This window comes from Nuphar pumila, chromosome 17, assembly GCF_984573655.1.
Source record: "Nuphar pumila chromosome 17, dmNupPumi1.hap1.1, whole genome shotgun sequence".
Taxonomy (NCBI): domain Eukaryota; kingdom Viridiplantae; phylum Streptophyta; class Magnoliopsida; order Nymphaeales; family Nymphaeaceae; genus Nuphar; species Nuphar pumila.
The window spans coordinates 8096996-8110984 of NC_143265.1; the positions used below are offsets into that span (position 1 = coordinate 8096996).

Here is a 13989-nt window from a genome sequence, read left to right on the forward strand (position 1 = left end):
GGAGTTTGTCTCAAATTCAGCTCATTAACAGGTCTCTCCAAATAGTGTATCATACCATATGGGATATCATATGACCCAACCGAATTAGATCACATAAACCCGGCCAGAACTTAAGACCGTCTATAATGTGTGGTTCAACGTATGTATGCCTACGCGATTTTTCTAACAGTATAAACCTCTTAACATTTGAATCTTTTGCAGATTTGTCTTACCTTGTAGGTGTGACTTGATCCTGAACATATATGGCCAGGGTGTTGATGTGGTCTAATCTTGCACCACCAAGCTTGATCAAGAGTGCTTTAGGAAGCCCTTGGGATACTTGAGCTGGCTTTGACCCAACATGACTCTAGCTGGGAGATGGAGTGCATTTTCTTTAGCCTGATGTTCAGATCATCGGCTTCAAAACCTGATTCAGTAAGTAATACATCAAGAAATCAAGAGGATAAAGGAAATAGGGTTAAGCACAAGGATGGATGGATTCGGAAACTACCTATGTGCTTGCGCTTCAATGGTGAACTCAAGACAGCAGCATCAAGAGCAGGACTGGAGGTGCCATTTTGAGGATAGAGAGTGCCAGCAACAAGGGAATCACTGACCAGACCAGCCCTATCAATGTTGAGCCATCCACCAACATTCCAAACTCTAAACCATTACAACAATAAGCAATGTTCGGGCAAGAAAAAGAAGCAAACTTAAGCGGAAATAGAAGCTGATTTTGGCCGCGTTCAATCAGGATATTTACCTGTTCAACCGGTCATTGATGGCTATCAAGTCCTTGGAAGGACTTTGGTATGCATGAGTACTCTCACCTATGCACGCATAATAACTCTTCCAGTTGTTTGACATCAAAGTGTCCATCTGCATAAACCATCAAGAAAGCATACTATGAAGATAATGAAAATAATAAACCAAATTTGCTTACAGAAAAAGTATCAATAAATTCATCAAAAAAAATAAAACAAGACTGCCACCAAAGTTAAGCGATGTTGAATGAAAAGATAAAAAGGGCTTGCATCTACATATTAGGTTTTATTAATTTCTCTTTTTTCACCGGGTTATTCAACGTTAGAATAATGCATTCTCTATGTAAACCAAGTGTTTACCACCATAAGTTCTGATACTTGAGAAACATGGTGTGTTTATGTGTATATAATATATATGGAGGGAGGGAGAGAGAGAGAGAGGTTTCACTAAAAACTACAAGGCAGAATAAAATAAGTTGCTTACCTTTGATGATCTCAGAGGAGAGACATAAACATTACGTGATGCAGACACTTTCTTTGGGGACATGTCCGGAAGACAAGGAAATAGTGACACTCGAGGTGATCCTGGTGGTTGTCCTGCTTATAAAAACAAATGGTAACTTAATATATCTAATGAATTCATCTAAGAACATCAACCAACAAAACTGGTAGTACCATAAATGTTGCTTTCTTCAGACATTCGACCAGCTTTAGTGGGAGTTTCCGCAGAGCCAAGCTCCGTAAGCAGAGGTTTTACTGCTGGTACAAACAGCTCATTATAGAACTTTATTATATGAACATGCTCCTGCCCTGTTTTCTGCATCCAAACCATGCAAATTAGCACATGCAAGTCCAGTCGATAGACAATAGGTCCAAGATGATATAATGTTCAAACAAGAAGTAAACAAGGCAGGAGTGGAATCAGTACCCCACGATGACTACTTGACAGACAATCCACAAAGACGTAAAGAAAAACTTGAGGTTTATACTGTGGTTGCTTTTTATAGTTTAAAATGATCTCTCTAAATGTCAAGCTTAAATTTGATTTCTGCAAGAAACACGGTATTAGAAAGAAATTTTCTTTAATGAACCAGAAAGGAGCTAACAACTGAATAAAACCAAATCAATTTTCAGTGTCTCTGAACAGACCTTTGAAAACCCATAAAGACTGCAGAGGATAAGCTGATCAATATGCCTATTGAAAAACAGAGCTGTCTGATGATTAAGAATGTGCTGAATGAGATTGTAAACTCTCTCCATGACAGTATTAGGTTGTTCTAATCTTTCACACAAGCTTTTGATTCTGATAGCAGCCAATTTGAGGACCTGTGATCGGTGACACATTTGACATCAGTGAAGGTGGGAAAAAAATTTATCGAATGTCATAATCTTCTTCAGATGATGAAAATTCATAGCAAGTAGGCAAAATCTATATGTACACATGCTTGAATAGGATGCAATAACAAACAAAATAAGAGCAATATCATTACTTTAATGAAAGAAAATCAAGTGGCAAGCAGATATTTAGTGACCTTGCTAAAGAAAATATTGACCCCTGTCTCAGCACATGTTTCACCAGCTTCTGCTGGATTTGGTCGTGTTGGGCTATCAAGTAACAAATATTTCCAAGGTGAAGCACTTCGCAAAAAAAAAAATCAAAATACACAAATAGAAACCTCAAGAATGACAATAAGAATCAGCACGTCACTCCATTACCTAGCAAAAGCTGACTGTAGAGGAGGCTGCAGCTTTGATTTGAGACAGGTAGAGCTCACCAAGTACTCTTTAACCGGTGATGTGACAGAATTACACTCTACCAGAACACCCACAGGATCTGTGTTGACACTTTCTGGAGACATTGAAACATGATTATCTGCTCAAGTCAATAAATTTAAAAGAAATCACTTTGACCAAGTAATAAACCTCATGTTGCATTACTGATAAAGGAATGAAAGTAATTCAAAAGCAGGATATAAAATATCCAAAACGGGAAGCTTAATGAGTGGCGTATGCACCAGTATCATCCAAAAATGAGCTAATTACCATTGGAACGTTAAGCAGATTGATGCCAGGGATTTGAATAACTATAATTCATCAACACAACACAACACAACTAACAATAATCCAGTATGATATAACAAAAGGCAGTATCCTATCTCATGAGTTTCAAGATGAAATAAACAAATCATTGTCTTCCCCATTGAGAAGGAAAAAGAATGACGCCTGTTTCAATTGTCTTAAGATAAAACACACATGAGATTCAGATTTACATGGATAAGAAATGTGCGGCCAAGAGGTGCAAGACAGATACGGTTCTCAGACTAGAAACTAGAATGCAGCCAGACCTGACCAAGGAGAATAAAATAATCATGAAATATATAAGAGGGCCACAGATTTCTGCTATAAATAGATAAACAATGAATCAATTAGGCAAGACTAAAAAAATGCTATCTCGTGTCGTGACACTGCCCATTTTTGCCTTGCTCACACAATGACTTGTGCACTGACAAACAAACAGTTCACACGGTGCCTTGTGCACTCACAACGTAAACAGGACTAGACATGACACTATTTCAAAAAGCAATGTGGACATATACTCACCAAGTGAGGTCTCAAGTTTCTGCAGAGCAGGCACAGCTTGCAGACTTCCAATAGAGATGTTGTGTTGCATTGCAATAGCATCCAGTGAATGCATCGGTTCTGCCAGAAGTCCTAACCGGTTTATCTCTGCAGCCAGAGCTGGTTTTGCAACAATTAAAGAGTTGTACATTGAGGATCCTTTTTCCCATGCCATACTCTCTAACGCTTGCTCTTCCAAAGAATTGAGATGTCGCTTCAACTCCCTAGGAAGAGTTTGTTCATGTCTAACAAAACTTTCGATGACCTTACTCAAGTCAAAGGCAGTAATACCAGTTCTTTCCAAAACAGCAGGGAGCATCATAGTCACTGTCTTATGTGTTGCTAAAACCAATACAGCCGAGCAAGCAAGCATGCACCTATGAAACATCTCATTTGTTAGCAACGATGTCAAATTGTTACTGTACAATGTCTGAGATTCTGCCCTACATATAGCAATGAGAACCCTATAGTACAATTTCAGTGCTTCAGTCCTTTGTTCAGCCCACATGTTATCCACTTGCATCACGGTTTGCAAACATCCAGCAATACATCGCTCTCTAGGAACAGAAATGGGGAATATGGCCTCTAAGATTATGTCAGCGCGATGTGTAACATCCTCAGTTAAGTCCTTGTCACATAGTGAGAGAAACTGCTGCAATTCAGGTGAAGGCTGTGAAGGAAGGGGACCAATGATTGTCCTGAGCCACTCTGCAGCAGTCATGGTTATGCTTACTGGTGTGGGTGCCGTTTTCGAGTTTGAAGGACCTGTATGACTGTTCATAGTTGAAGATGGAGGAGACCTTGGAGGCCATCGCAGGCCTGTTTCTGTCTTTGCTGGTGAGGCAAATGACTCACACTTGCACTGCAAAGCATTAAACTATAAGCATCAAATGAAAATTAAAATGGATGCTTAGAATGTTTACATTAAAGGTATTAATAAGTGTGAGCTGATCAGTCAAATCCTGGAAGCAAAAATTAGTTCAAAGCAACAGACCTTGGACCCATAGGTGCTCTTTGCACCTCCAGACAAACTTCCAGTTCCAAACAAACTGCACTCCTCATCCACAAAAATGCGTCCATCCAGTTCACCAGTATCATGAATTGCTTCTTCATAATCTTTTTCTAGAATTTTCATACTTGATGACAATAAATGGTCCTCCATTAAATCTTGAAAGTAGGTGAAACCATCTGAAGAACAAACGACAATTTAAAAACTTGCCACATAAGACCCAACTGAGTTTCAGTAAATAGAATTATTAATGTACAGTCTAATATACCCTTAACAATGTCATCAAGAGACTCTGCATTGCATTCTGAAGCAGGACAGGGTGTTTTCTTCAAAATTTCAACTATCAATTTATTAGCTATCTCCATTGTTTTCTTCAGATCATCCTCCAAAGTATCATAAGTGATACATAGAGAGGCAAGAAGATCCACACCCTTATCAAACTTCCTCACTGCAATTAATAAACCACAAGTTAAGGCTGAGCCATTGAAACTTTTATACAAGAACCAGAGAAGTCACAGCACAAGGCAAGGAGTTTAAAGATGATTACCAAACCGTGAGGCATCCTGAAGAGAAAAATTTCTGAATTGAACAGGAACATGAATTATGAGAATGGCCTGCAATATAGTTACAAAATTTAGCTCCGTCCAGGTAGTATGAAAACACACGGCAAACAATGGTTCTTTAGTGGATTTGATTTGAGGTACTTCCTTTAAAAAATAAAAAGGAAAAAAAAAAGAAACGGCTTTACAGATTTTAATAACCAACCAGTATTGAAACTATTCCAATTGCACAGGTCTTGAAGTCCTTGAATTGGCTGAATGCATGAATTCGCAATGAAAGAAGTAGCAACCATCCAAATCGAAGATAATCAGGAACTCGACCCTGATTGCCAGCAAGTTCAGACTCTTTCTTTTCATGTCCGCCAGGCAAGAACAAGTCCCTATATGCAAATTTGTAGTACCTTGTCTCGAAAAGATGATAAAAAGCAAATTACAACTTGAATGATTCAGAAAAGCAAGACAGTAAGAGAAAACACATTGATAAAAGGAATCCCAAGTAGTAACAAAGGTTAATAGAAATCTAAGTCACACGGACTCGGCTAAAAGGTCGACGCACCCGCGTCGCCCGTACCCGACACGGGTGCGGCTTCGAACACGGGGCGGATACAGTCAACCAAGTGTCGGACTCGGTCAACGCACCGGGGCCGAGTCTGTCCACATTTTGGACTTGGTCAACTTTGACCAAGTCTATTTTTGTCCATTTTTAGGGCAAAAGACATAAAAACTAAAAAAAATCGATCTTCATATATATATATATATATATATATATATATAGCCGTGTCCCCGTGTCCAAAATTTTTGAAATTTCTCCGCACCCGTGTCACACCCGTACCCATACCTGCACCCCATGTGACATAGATAGGAACATAAAATACCCAGAACAAGATATGACACAAAAGAAGCCCCTCTCCAGGCTCTTGCACTCTTCAGTTGCCAAAATATGGGCAGTAAGAGTGGTACAGAACTCAGCCCATTTCCATTTGCAGAACCAGGTCAAGCCACTCCACCACACCATCGAAATGTAGACTGAAATAATGCCCTATTGAATTTTCAACGACAGAATCAACAGTGGCTGGTTGGAAAGTACTATGGGTATCAGAAAGATTCCATTTGTGCTGTACATTAGGCTACCCAAATGGATAAACTCAGCATCTCAATAGGGGATTTTCACAACTCAACCCGTCATAACTAATGAAGAATCGCTTGGAAAAGAGGACTCTGCTGCATTCTGAGACACAATTAAACACCATTCTCAACAACCAAAGTTACATTGTTCCAGCACCTAGAGATTAAAACAGAAGTAATTTCATTCTGTCGCACACAAATTATAGGCACCCAATATATTGTTCCAAAATAAATTTATTTATTCATGTATTGCAACATCTTATCGGTATATGATTCATTGCAGAAACGGATTTTTAAAAAACCTTCAGGGGTTTATGTCAAAAATCGAACTTCTAACAATTACACAAGATGGATTCTGATAACTACTTAGCATTAGAGTAAGGTATAGCCATTCAGCCGCATCTCGGAAATGTGATCACTATAAACTAGTTGGCAAAAGAAAAATTTAGACAACTAAACTTAAAGAAGACAGTCCATCAATACCCCCCCCCCCCCAAAAAAAGAAACATTTATACAAATGTACGTTGAAATAAAAGGAGCATAACTGATGCTTACTCGCTTAGAAGATTCAGGTCCATAGAAATTGTTTGCAGCTCCTTTGCCTAATTTAACAATCAATAAGCTCAATATGCCAACACTAAAAGCAAGATGGAAATCAAACAAACAGCAATAACGCTAATTATAGAAATACCTGCAGCCGCTTCTCCCAACCCGCTCCATAGAAATTGCTTAAAGCAGGGCCAGCTTTGAGACAAAATTGAGGCATCTCTTTAAAGAAATCGACAACCCTGGAACGATCAGATCAAGAGAATTACATAAACCAACGAGACCCAGAAAACCAAAACCAGCTATCGTTGAGAAATAGAACCTATCAGACGAATCATTACTTGAGCTTGGCAACTTTCAACAGCTGGTATAAAGTAAACCCAGTATCAATCGCTTCAGTTTTAACTTCCTGGTCGGAATTCACACCACTAAGCCTCTTTACAGCATACAAAACGATCGCAAACCATAATCTTTCTGTTTCTTCAGGCTGAGAACAACAAAAAAAACACGTCAACAGATCTGACCTAAGCACTCGCACAAAAACCAATCCAAATACTCACACAAAATCGAACAACTAACGTTAAAAAGAAACACATCCAGAACAAAAAAAATCAGTATAACAAGATCAAACGGAGAAAGAAGAGACATACACTTCCGCTCCCGAAAGCAGATATGTGCGGCAAAAGAAGACGCTTGCTTTCCCGGAACAAAGCTATCGCACGTCCCGTCGTGCTATCGTCGAGCGATAATCCAGCCTGGAACGCAAAAAAAAAAAAAATTAACTTCACGGATCAATTCGGCGATTCTACGGAACAAAGAACCCGCCACGGCGAAAAAGAAAGGGGACAAAGGGAAAACAATAGAGAGAAAATCGTGGAAGGGTAATCCAGCCTGGAAAGCAAACAAAAATCCAACTTAAGTCACCGATTCTACAATTCAAGAAATCCGCCGTTTCCAGAAAACAGAGAGAAATTCATCGAAAACGACGAAAAAGAGGATGGTTTGAGCACAACCTTGCAGAAATCAGCAAGCCGAGCCTCCATCCCAGCATCGTCCGGCTGCGAAACACTCGACGACGAGATCAACGGCTTGACGTCCTCCCTACTACTAACGCCCGGGCTCATCTCGGCTCAACCACGCTTCCTGCGCGTCCTAAACCACGTCCATGATCCAAGAGAACCAGAGGAAGAGAGAAACACAGAAGATCCCTGAAGCTTTTCAAGAAAATCCCGCCCAAAGTCTAACAAGTCGAGAGAAAACTACGCCGGAAAACGCGGAGATTTCTTTCTGATGCTCGAGCGATTCCACGATCAAAGAAATAGGAAGGAGAATCCAAAGCGAGGAGATATACTGAGAGAGGAAGGAAGGGTTCTTTGAAGGAAAGCTTACGGAGCGCGGGAAAAAGAAACTAAGAAAAGGGCATGGTCATAATGACATGATCACCATACATGCATGTGCCACCCTTCACATACGTGCACCAATACGAATCTGCCACGTTGCTAACTGTTTTACCGCCAAATATTTGATTTGTCCGCGTCGGATAAAAGCTGATAGATTTTGTAAATAAAATTTAATATAAAACAAAATAAATTGAACCATCGAGTGAGGGTTTTCCAGGTGTTTTCCCCAAATATGATCCTGCAGATGTGTTCGACTTGGCCGATTTTGCTAGAAAACGTCACTTGAATGGTGTTTTTTTTAAAGAAAAACATGATTTTTTTTAGGTTCCAATATTTGTCAAATTTGTAAATTATCTATTTTCACATCTTATAAAAACTTACTCACTTGTCAAAATCAGATAATCCAATAGTCACTTCTTATAAAATCAAAACATGTAGGACACATCTATAAGTTTAAATTTGAGAATATAAGATGTGTGCGACTTGGCCGATTTCGCTAGAAAATGACACTTGAATCATGTTTTTTTAATGAAAAACATGAATTTTTTTCTGCTTGAATATTTATCGAATTTGTAAATTATCTATTTTCACATCTTATAAAACCCTACTCACTTGTCAAAATCAGATAATCCAATAGTCAATTCTTATGAAATCTATACGTTTAAATTTGAGAATATAAGATGTGTGTGACATGGCTTGGCCGATTTTGCTAGAAAATGACACTTGAATCATGTTTTTTTAATGAAAAACATGAATTTCTTTCGGCTAGAATATTTATCAATTTGTAAATTATCTATTTTCACATCTTATAAAAACCTACTCACTTGTCAAAATCAAATAATCCAATAGTCAATTCTTATGAAATCAAAACATGTAGAACACATCTATACCTTTAAATTTGAGAATATAAGATGTGTGCGACATGGCAATTTTTGCTAGAAAACATCACTTGATTCATGTTTTTTTAATAAAAAACATGAATTTCTTTCGGCTAGAATATTTATCAATTTGTAAATTATGTATTTTCACATCTTATAAAAACCTACTCACTTGTCAAAATCAGATAATCCAATAGTCAATTCTTATAAAATCAAAACATGTAGAACACATCTATACGGTTAAATTTGAGAATATAAGATGTGTGCGACATGGCCGATTTTGCTAGAAAACGTCACTTGAATCATGTATTTTTAATGAAAACATGAATTTCTTTCTACCAAGAAGCTGATCCTTTTAAAATCAAATGCGTAGATCACATATGTACAGTCAGAATTTAAAAATAAAGCAAAAAAAAACTTGAAAACTCAATTTGTCAAATATGCTAAGCGAGTTTTTGAGACCATTTTTTTTGAATTTTTAAATTCTTAAATATGCGATCTACCTACTTGATATTATATGAAAAACCTCTTGAAGCATTTGATTCTCACACATGAGTGGGTTTTTATAAAGTTGAAAAAATCAAAACAGTAAAAGTGTCACGGGCCTATTTCCTTCAATGGGCCAGCGCGGCGCGACGGTCCTTCCTTACCGCCGCAAGCCTACTCGTCAGCTCGCTTGCCGGTCGCGGAAGCTTGTATTCAGAGTGCAAGAGAGCAAGAGAGAATAGAGGGAGAGAAATTGCAATCACAAGAAGCAATCACAACGAGAGTGAACAAAAGAAAGCTCAACGCATTTAATTCATTCACAATTTTGCCCGCAGGCTATTACAGTTCAAGTATACGGGCTGCCCCTTCGGGGTATTGATTCACCTGAACCGGGCAGCTTACATCAGACTCAACAAAAGCAAAACAGACTCTAGCGCAACTGTACACTGTAAGTCGCAAGGGAACATGCTCCCCCCTTCAAATCATGCGCCGTCCTCGGCGCCATCTGTTTCGTGGTAAGCCCTGACTTCAGCCGGGTAGCGGTTGTTCATTCGAAATGCAGGCTCCCACGTTGGTTCCGCTGTTTCCTCCCACTGCACCAAGTATTTCTTCGCTTGCCCCAAGTAGTTGACCTTGTGGCGAAGGATCTGACTAAGGTGCTTCTCGGCCCGTTGTGCTGTCGGGGCCCTCTGCATGATGGGAGCGCGTTGCGGCACATTGCGTTCCGGGTCTCCATCATCTGGATGAAACTGCTTGAGGTTGCACACGTGGAACACCGGGTGCACCTTGAAGTCTGGGGGCAACTCCAGCTTATATGCCAGCTTGCCCACCTTCTTTGTGATGGTGAAGGGTCCCTCATACTTTCTGAGTAGTCCGCGGTGCCGCCCGCGGAAGATGCCTGTGCGACCAGGATATAACTTCACAAACACTTGGTCCCCAACTTGGAACCCTGCGGGCCGACGGTGTTTGTCCGCCCACTTCTTCATTCTCTTCGCCGCTTTGTGTAAGAATGCCTTCGCCAACTCATTCTGCTCGTGTCAGTCGCGAACAAACTGATAGGCGAAGGATGGCCTTCCCTTTTCTTGTGCGGCAAGAGTGTGCGGGGTCAGTGGCTGCTGCCCCGTGGCTATCTCAAACGGGCTGTGGCCTGAAGATTCGCTCTTCTGCAGATTATAACAAAACTGTGCCACATCAAGGAGCTTCACCCAATTTTTCTGATTGGCACTAACAAAGTGCCTAAGGTACTGCTCCAGTATCCCGTTGATGCGCTCTATTTGCCCATCTGTCTGCGGATGGAAGCTTGTTGAAAACAGCAAATCAGAGCCAAGTAACCGAAATACTTCACGCTAGAACTTGCCCGTGAAGCGAGCATCGCGATCGCTCACAATGCTCTTTGGTATGCCCCAGTGCTTCACCACATGCTTTACGAACAACTCTGCAGGGCACTCCTTGGAAGCTGAGATGAAGGTGGCATACTTTGAGAAACGATCCACCACGACTAAAATAGAACTGAGGCCCTCTACCTTTGGCAGACTAACAATAAAGTCCATAGAGATGCTTTCCCAAGGACGTTCTGGAATTGGTAGAGGCTCAAGGAGACCGGCAGCCTTCTGGTTTGTCCCCTTATCTTGCTGGCAGATGAGGCATGTCCGCACATACCCCTCAACATCATTTCTCATCTGCGGCCAATAGTAGCCGCGTTCAAGGAGTGCTAAGGTCCGCTCCTGACCAGGATGGCCAGCCCATAGTGTATCATGGCACTCCTTGAGTAGCTCTCGGCGAAGGCTTCCCCACTGTGGTACAAAGATGCGTCCCCCTTTTGTTACAAGAAGGCCATCCTGTAGCCAAAATCGCCGAGTCTTCCCTGCCTGCGCCAGAGAAACAAGGTGTTGTGCGGTCGGATCCTGCTGTGTACCATCGCAGATGCGGCTCAGCAATGCACCCTCCAAATGCACTTCAGAAGGCTCTGCGCGCGCAGCAGCTAATTCAGCCCTACGGCTCAGGGCATCCGCCACAACATTGGTTTTTCCAACCTTGTATTCTAAGGCAAAGTCGAACTCAGCCAAAAACATCTGCCATCGAGCTTGCTTGGGCGTCAACTTCTTTTGCGTCTGAAAATAGCTCGTGGCCACATTGTCCGTCTTGACGACGAACTCGGCACCCAAAAGGTAGTGCCGCCAGGTCCTGAGGCAATACACAATGGCGGTCATCTCACGTTCGTGCACTGTGTACCACCTCTCTACATCCTTCAACTTACGACTCTCATATGCGATCGGATGACCGTCTTGCATAATAACTCCGCCAATGGCAAAGTCTGAGGCATCAGTGTGGACTTCGAAGGGTCTCGAATGATCAGGCAGTCGCAACACTGGCTCCCTCACTAAGGCTTTCTTCAAGCCGTCGAAGGCATCTTGGCACGCTCCTGTCCAAAGCCATACCCGATTCTTCTTTAACAAATCCGTGAGGGGCGCAGCAATGAGGGAATAACCTTCGATGAAACGTCGATAATAGTTTGCCAAACCAAGGAATGACCGCAATTCTGGCACTTTGCTTGGCGGAACCCATTCCTGAATGGCCCTTATCTTCTGCCCATTCATACGTAGCACACCACGCCCCACAACGTGGCCAAGGAAGCTGATCTCCTCCTGCCCGAAGAGACACTTCTCTCGTTTGACACAGAGGTCATTATCTTTCAGCACCTGAAACACTGTTCGCAAGTGCCCGGCATGTTCCTCCATGTTGCTGCTGTAGATCACGATATCATCCAGGTAGACTACCACAAACTTGTCTAAGTAAGGGTAGAAGATCTGGTTCATTAAAGTCGTGAAAGTGGCTGGAGCATTTGTCAACCCGAATGGCATTACTAGAAATTCGTAAGCACCATAGCGAGTGACGCAAGTTGTTTTCGGCTCATCACCTTCGGCAATCCTCACCTGCCAGTAACCCGATCGCAGATCTATCTTGGAAAAGATACGGGCACTGCCTAGCTGATCGAACAAGTCTGCTATCAATGGCAATGGGTACTTGTTCTTCACCGTGACCTTGTTCAAAGCCCGGTAATCCACACATAACCGTTTAGAGCCATCATGTTTCATTTGAAAAAGGACCGGAGCACCAAATGGGGCTTTTGGTGGACGAACAATGCCTGCGTCCAACATCTCATCTAACTGCCTGCACAGTTCCTTCAGCTCAGCTGGCCCCATACGGTATGGAACCATAGCAGGAGGCTTCACTCCCGGGGTCAACTCAATCTTGTGGTCGACCTCGCGTCTTGGCGGAAGACGCTTTGGCAATTCCGGGGGCATCACCCCCCGAAACTCCTCCAACAGTGGGGCTAGGGTCGGTGGCACTGCTGCTTCGACCTTCTCTTCCTCTGCGCGCACTGCCACTAAGAATGTCTGCTCCCCATGCTTGACACCCTTCTTTAGTTGCATTGCCGACAACACTGAAGACTTGCCTTTCTGCGTAAGGCACTGCACTGTGTGAGACAGATCTGACTCCATGATCGTCAGCGTGTTGAATTTTGGCAACATCATGACATTCTGGCTTCGCAGAAACTCCATACCCAAAATCATATTGAAATCGTCCAGGGGCACCACAGAGAAGTTGGCTTTACCGACCCAACTTCCCACTTGAATAGCCACATCTCTTGCTTCACCAAGGATGGGCTTGGCCTCAGAGTTTACCGTTTTAATGGTCATCTGCTTTGGCCCATGCTTCAAGCCCAACCGCTCTGCCTCTTCCCGCGAGACAAAGTTGTGTGTGGCCCCGAAGTCTATCATTGCTGAAGTAGACTTTCCATTCATAATAACTTCAGCGTACATGAGTTCCTTACTGACCTGCATGTTTTTAGTTGCACAACTTCTAGCTGCATTAATCGATCGCATGACGCCCATCCTCGGTTGCATGGTCTCAGTGTCGCTGCATTCAGTATCGCTGCATTCTTGCTGTGCAGCATTGGCTTGCCCGTCGTCCTTTACAAAGCTCTTTGGGCATTGCCGGGCAATATGTCTATCACCACAGAACCAACATGTCACAACCGCACCCTTGTTGCTGTTGTTATGCTTTGTGTAGTTCTGTTTCTTTTCGGATTGATGGCGTGTCGACGCCCCACCTTTATCGTTGCGCTGCTCATCCTTCTTGCCTCCGTGGTCAGGCTTCTTCCCAACTTTGGTTGATGGGGTGAAAGGTTTGCGTTGAGTATCAACTAAGCGCTCAGCCGCCACATATGCATCTTCCAAAATACGGGGGTTGCTCATTTCCACTTCAGACTGTGCCCATGGTTGAAGAACCACAATGAACCAGTTGAGCATGTCGTCTTCTGGCATGTTAGGTATCTCCAGCATAAGCTTCTGGAACGTTCTGACATAGTCTTGCAACGAACCAATATGTTTGAGTTCACGAACCATCCGGTAAGCCTGTCTTTGCGCATTTCTTGGCATGAAGTAGTTGCGCAACTCTACTTTGAAGTCGTCAAATGTGTCTATCACACATTGACCCCTCTCCATGTCATTGCGCTTCCGCCTCCACCAAGCGATAGCATCACCATCAAGTAGGGTCGCTGCAGCCTTGATCCTCAGATCTTCGAGGGTCACATTTTGGATATCCAAGTAGTCTTCTACT

The 13989-nt window shown here is 42.3% G+C and overlaps 1 protein-coding gene across 1 annotated transcript; it reads right to left on the bottom strand.

Moving 5' to 3' along the window:
• Positions 1-205: 205 nt before the first annotated feature.
• On the bottom strand, positions 206-8057 carry LOC149811542 (retinoblastoma-related protein-like). The gene is made up of 18 exons (XM_089993276.1): positions 7616-8057; positions 7253-7357; positions 6944-7089; positions 6748-6844; positions 6612-6658; positions 5137-5332; positions 4919-4985; positions 4640-4819; positions 4357-4550; positions 3345-4224; positions 2460-2619; positions 2276-2348; positions 1893-2069; positions 1672-1791; positions 1419-1560; positions 1228-1343; positions 743-858; positions 206-642 (listed from the first exon to the last, which is right to left on the bottom strand). The coding sequence occupies exons 1-18, from the start codon at positions 7724-7726 to the stop codon at positions 435-437; spliced, it is 3135 nt and encodes a 1044-aa protein (XP_089849402.1). The 5' UTR covers positions 7727-8057; the 3' UTR covers positions 206-434.
• Between the last annotated feature and the right edge of the window lie 5932 nt (positions 8058-13989).

Coding starts and splice junctions, on each gene's coding strand:
- LOC149811542 (XM_089993276.1), bottom strand. CDS start 7,726: ATGAGCCCGGGCGTTAGTAGTAGGGAGGACGTCAAGCCGTTGATCTCG. Junction 2,349..2,459: donor CTACAGTCAGCTTTTGCTAG/GTAATGGAGTGA, acceptor GTTACTTGATAG/CCCAACACGACCAAATCCAG. Junction 2,070..2,275: donor TCAATATTTTCTTTAGCAAG/GTCACTAAATAT, acceptor CACCGATCACAG/GTCCTCAAATTGGCTGCTAT.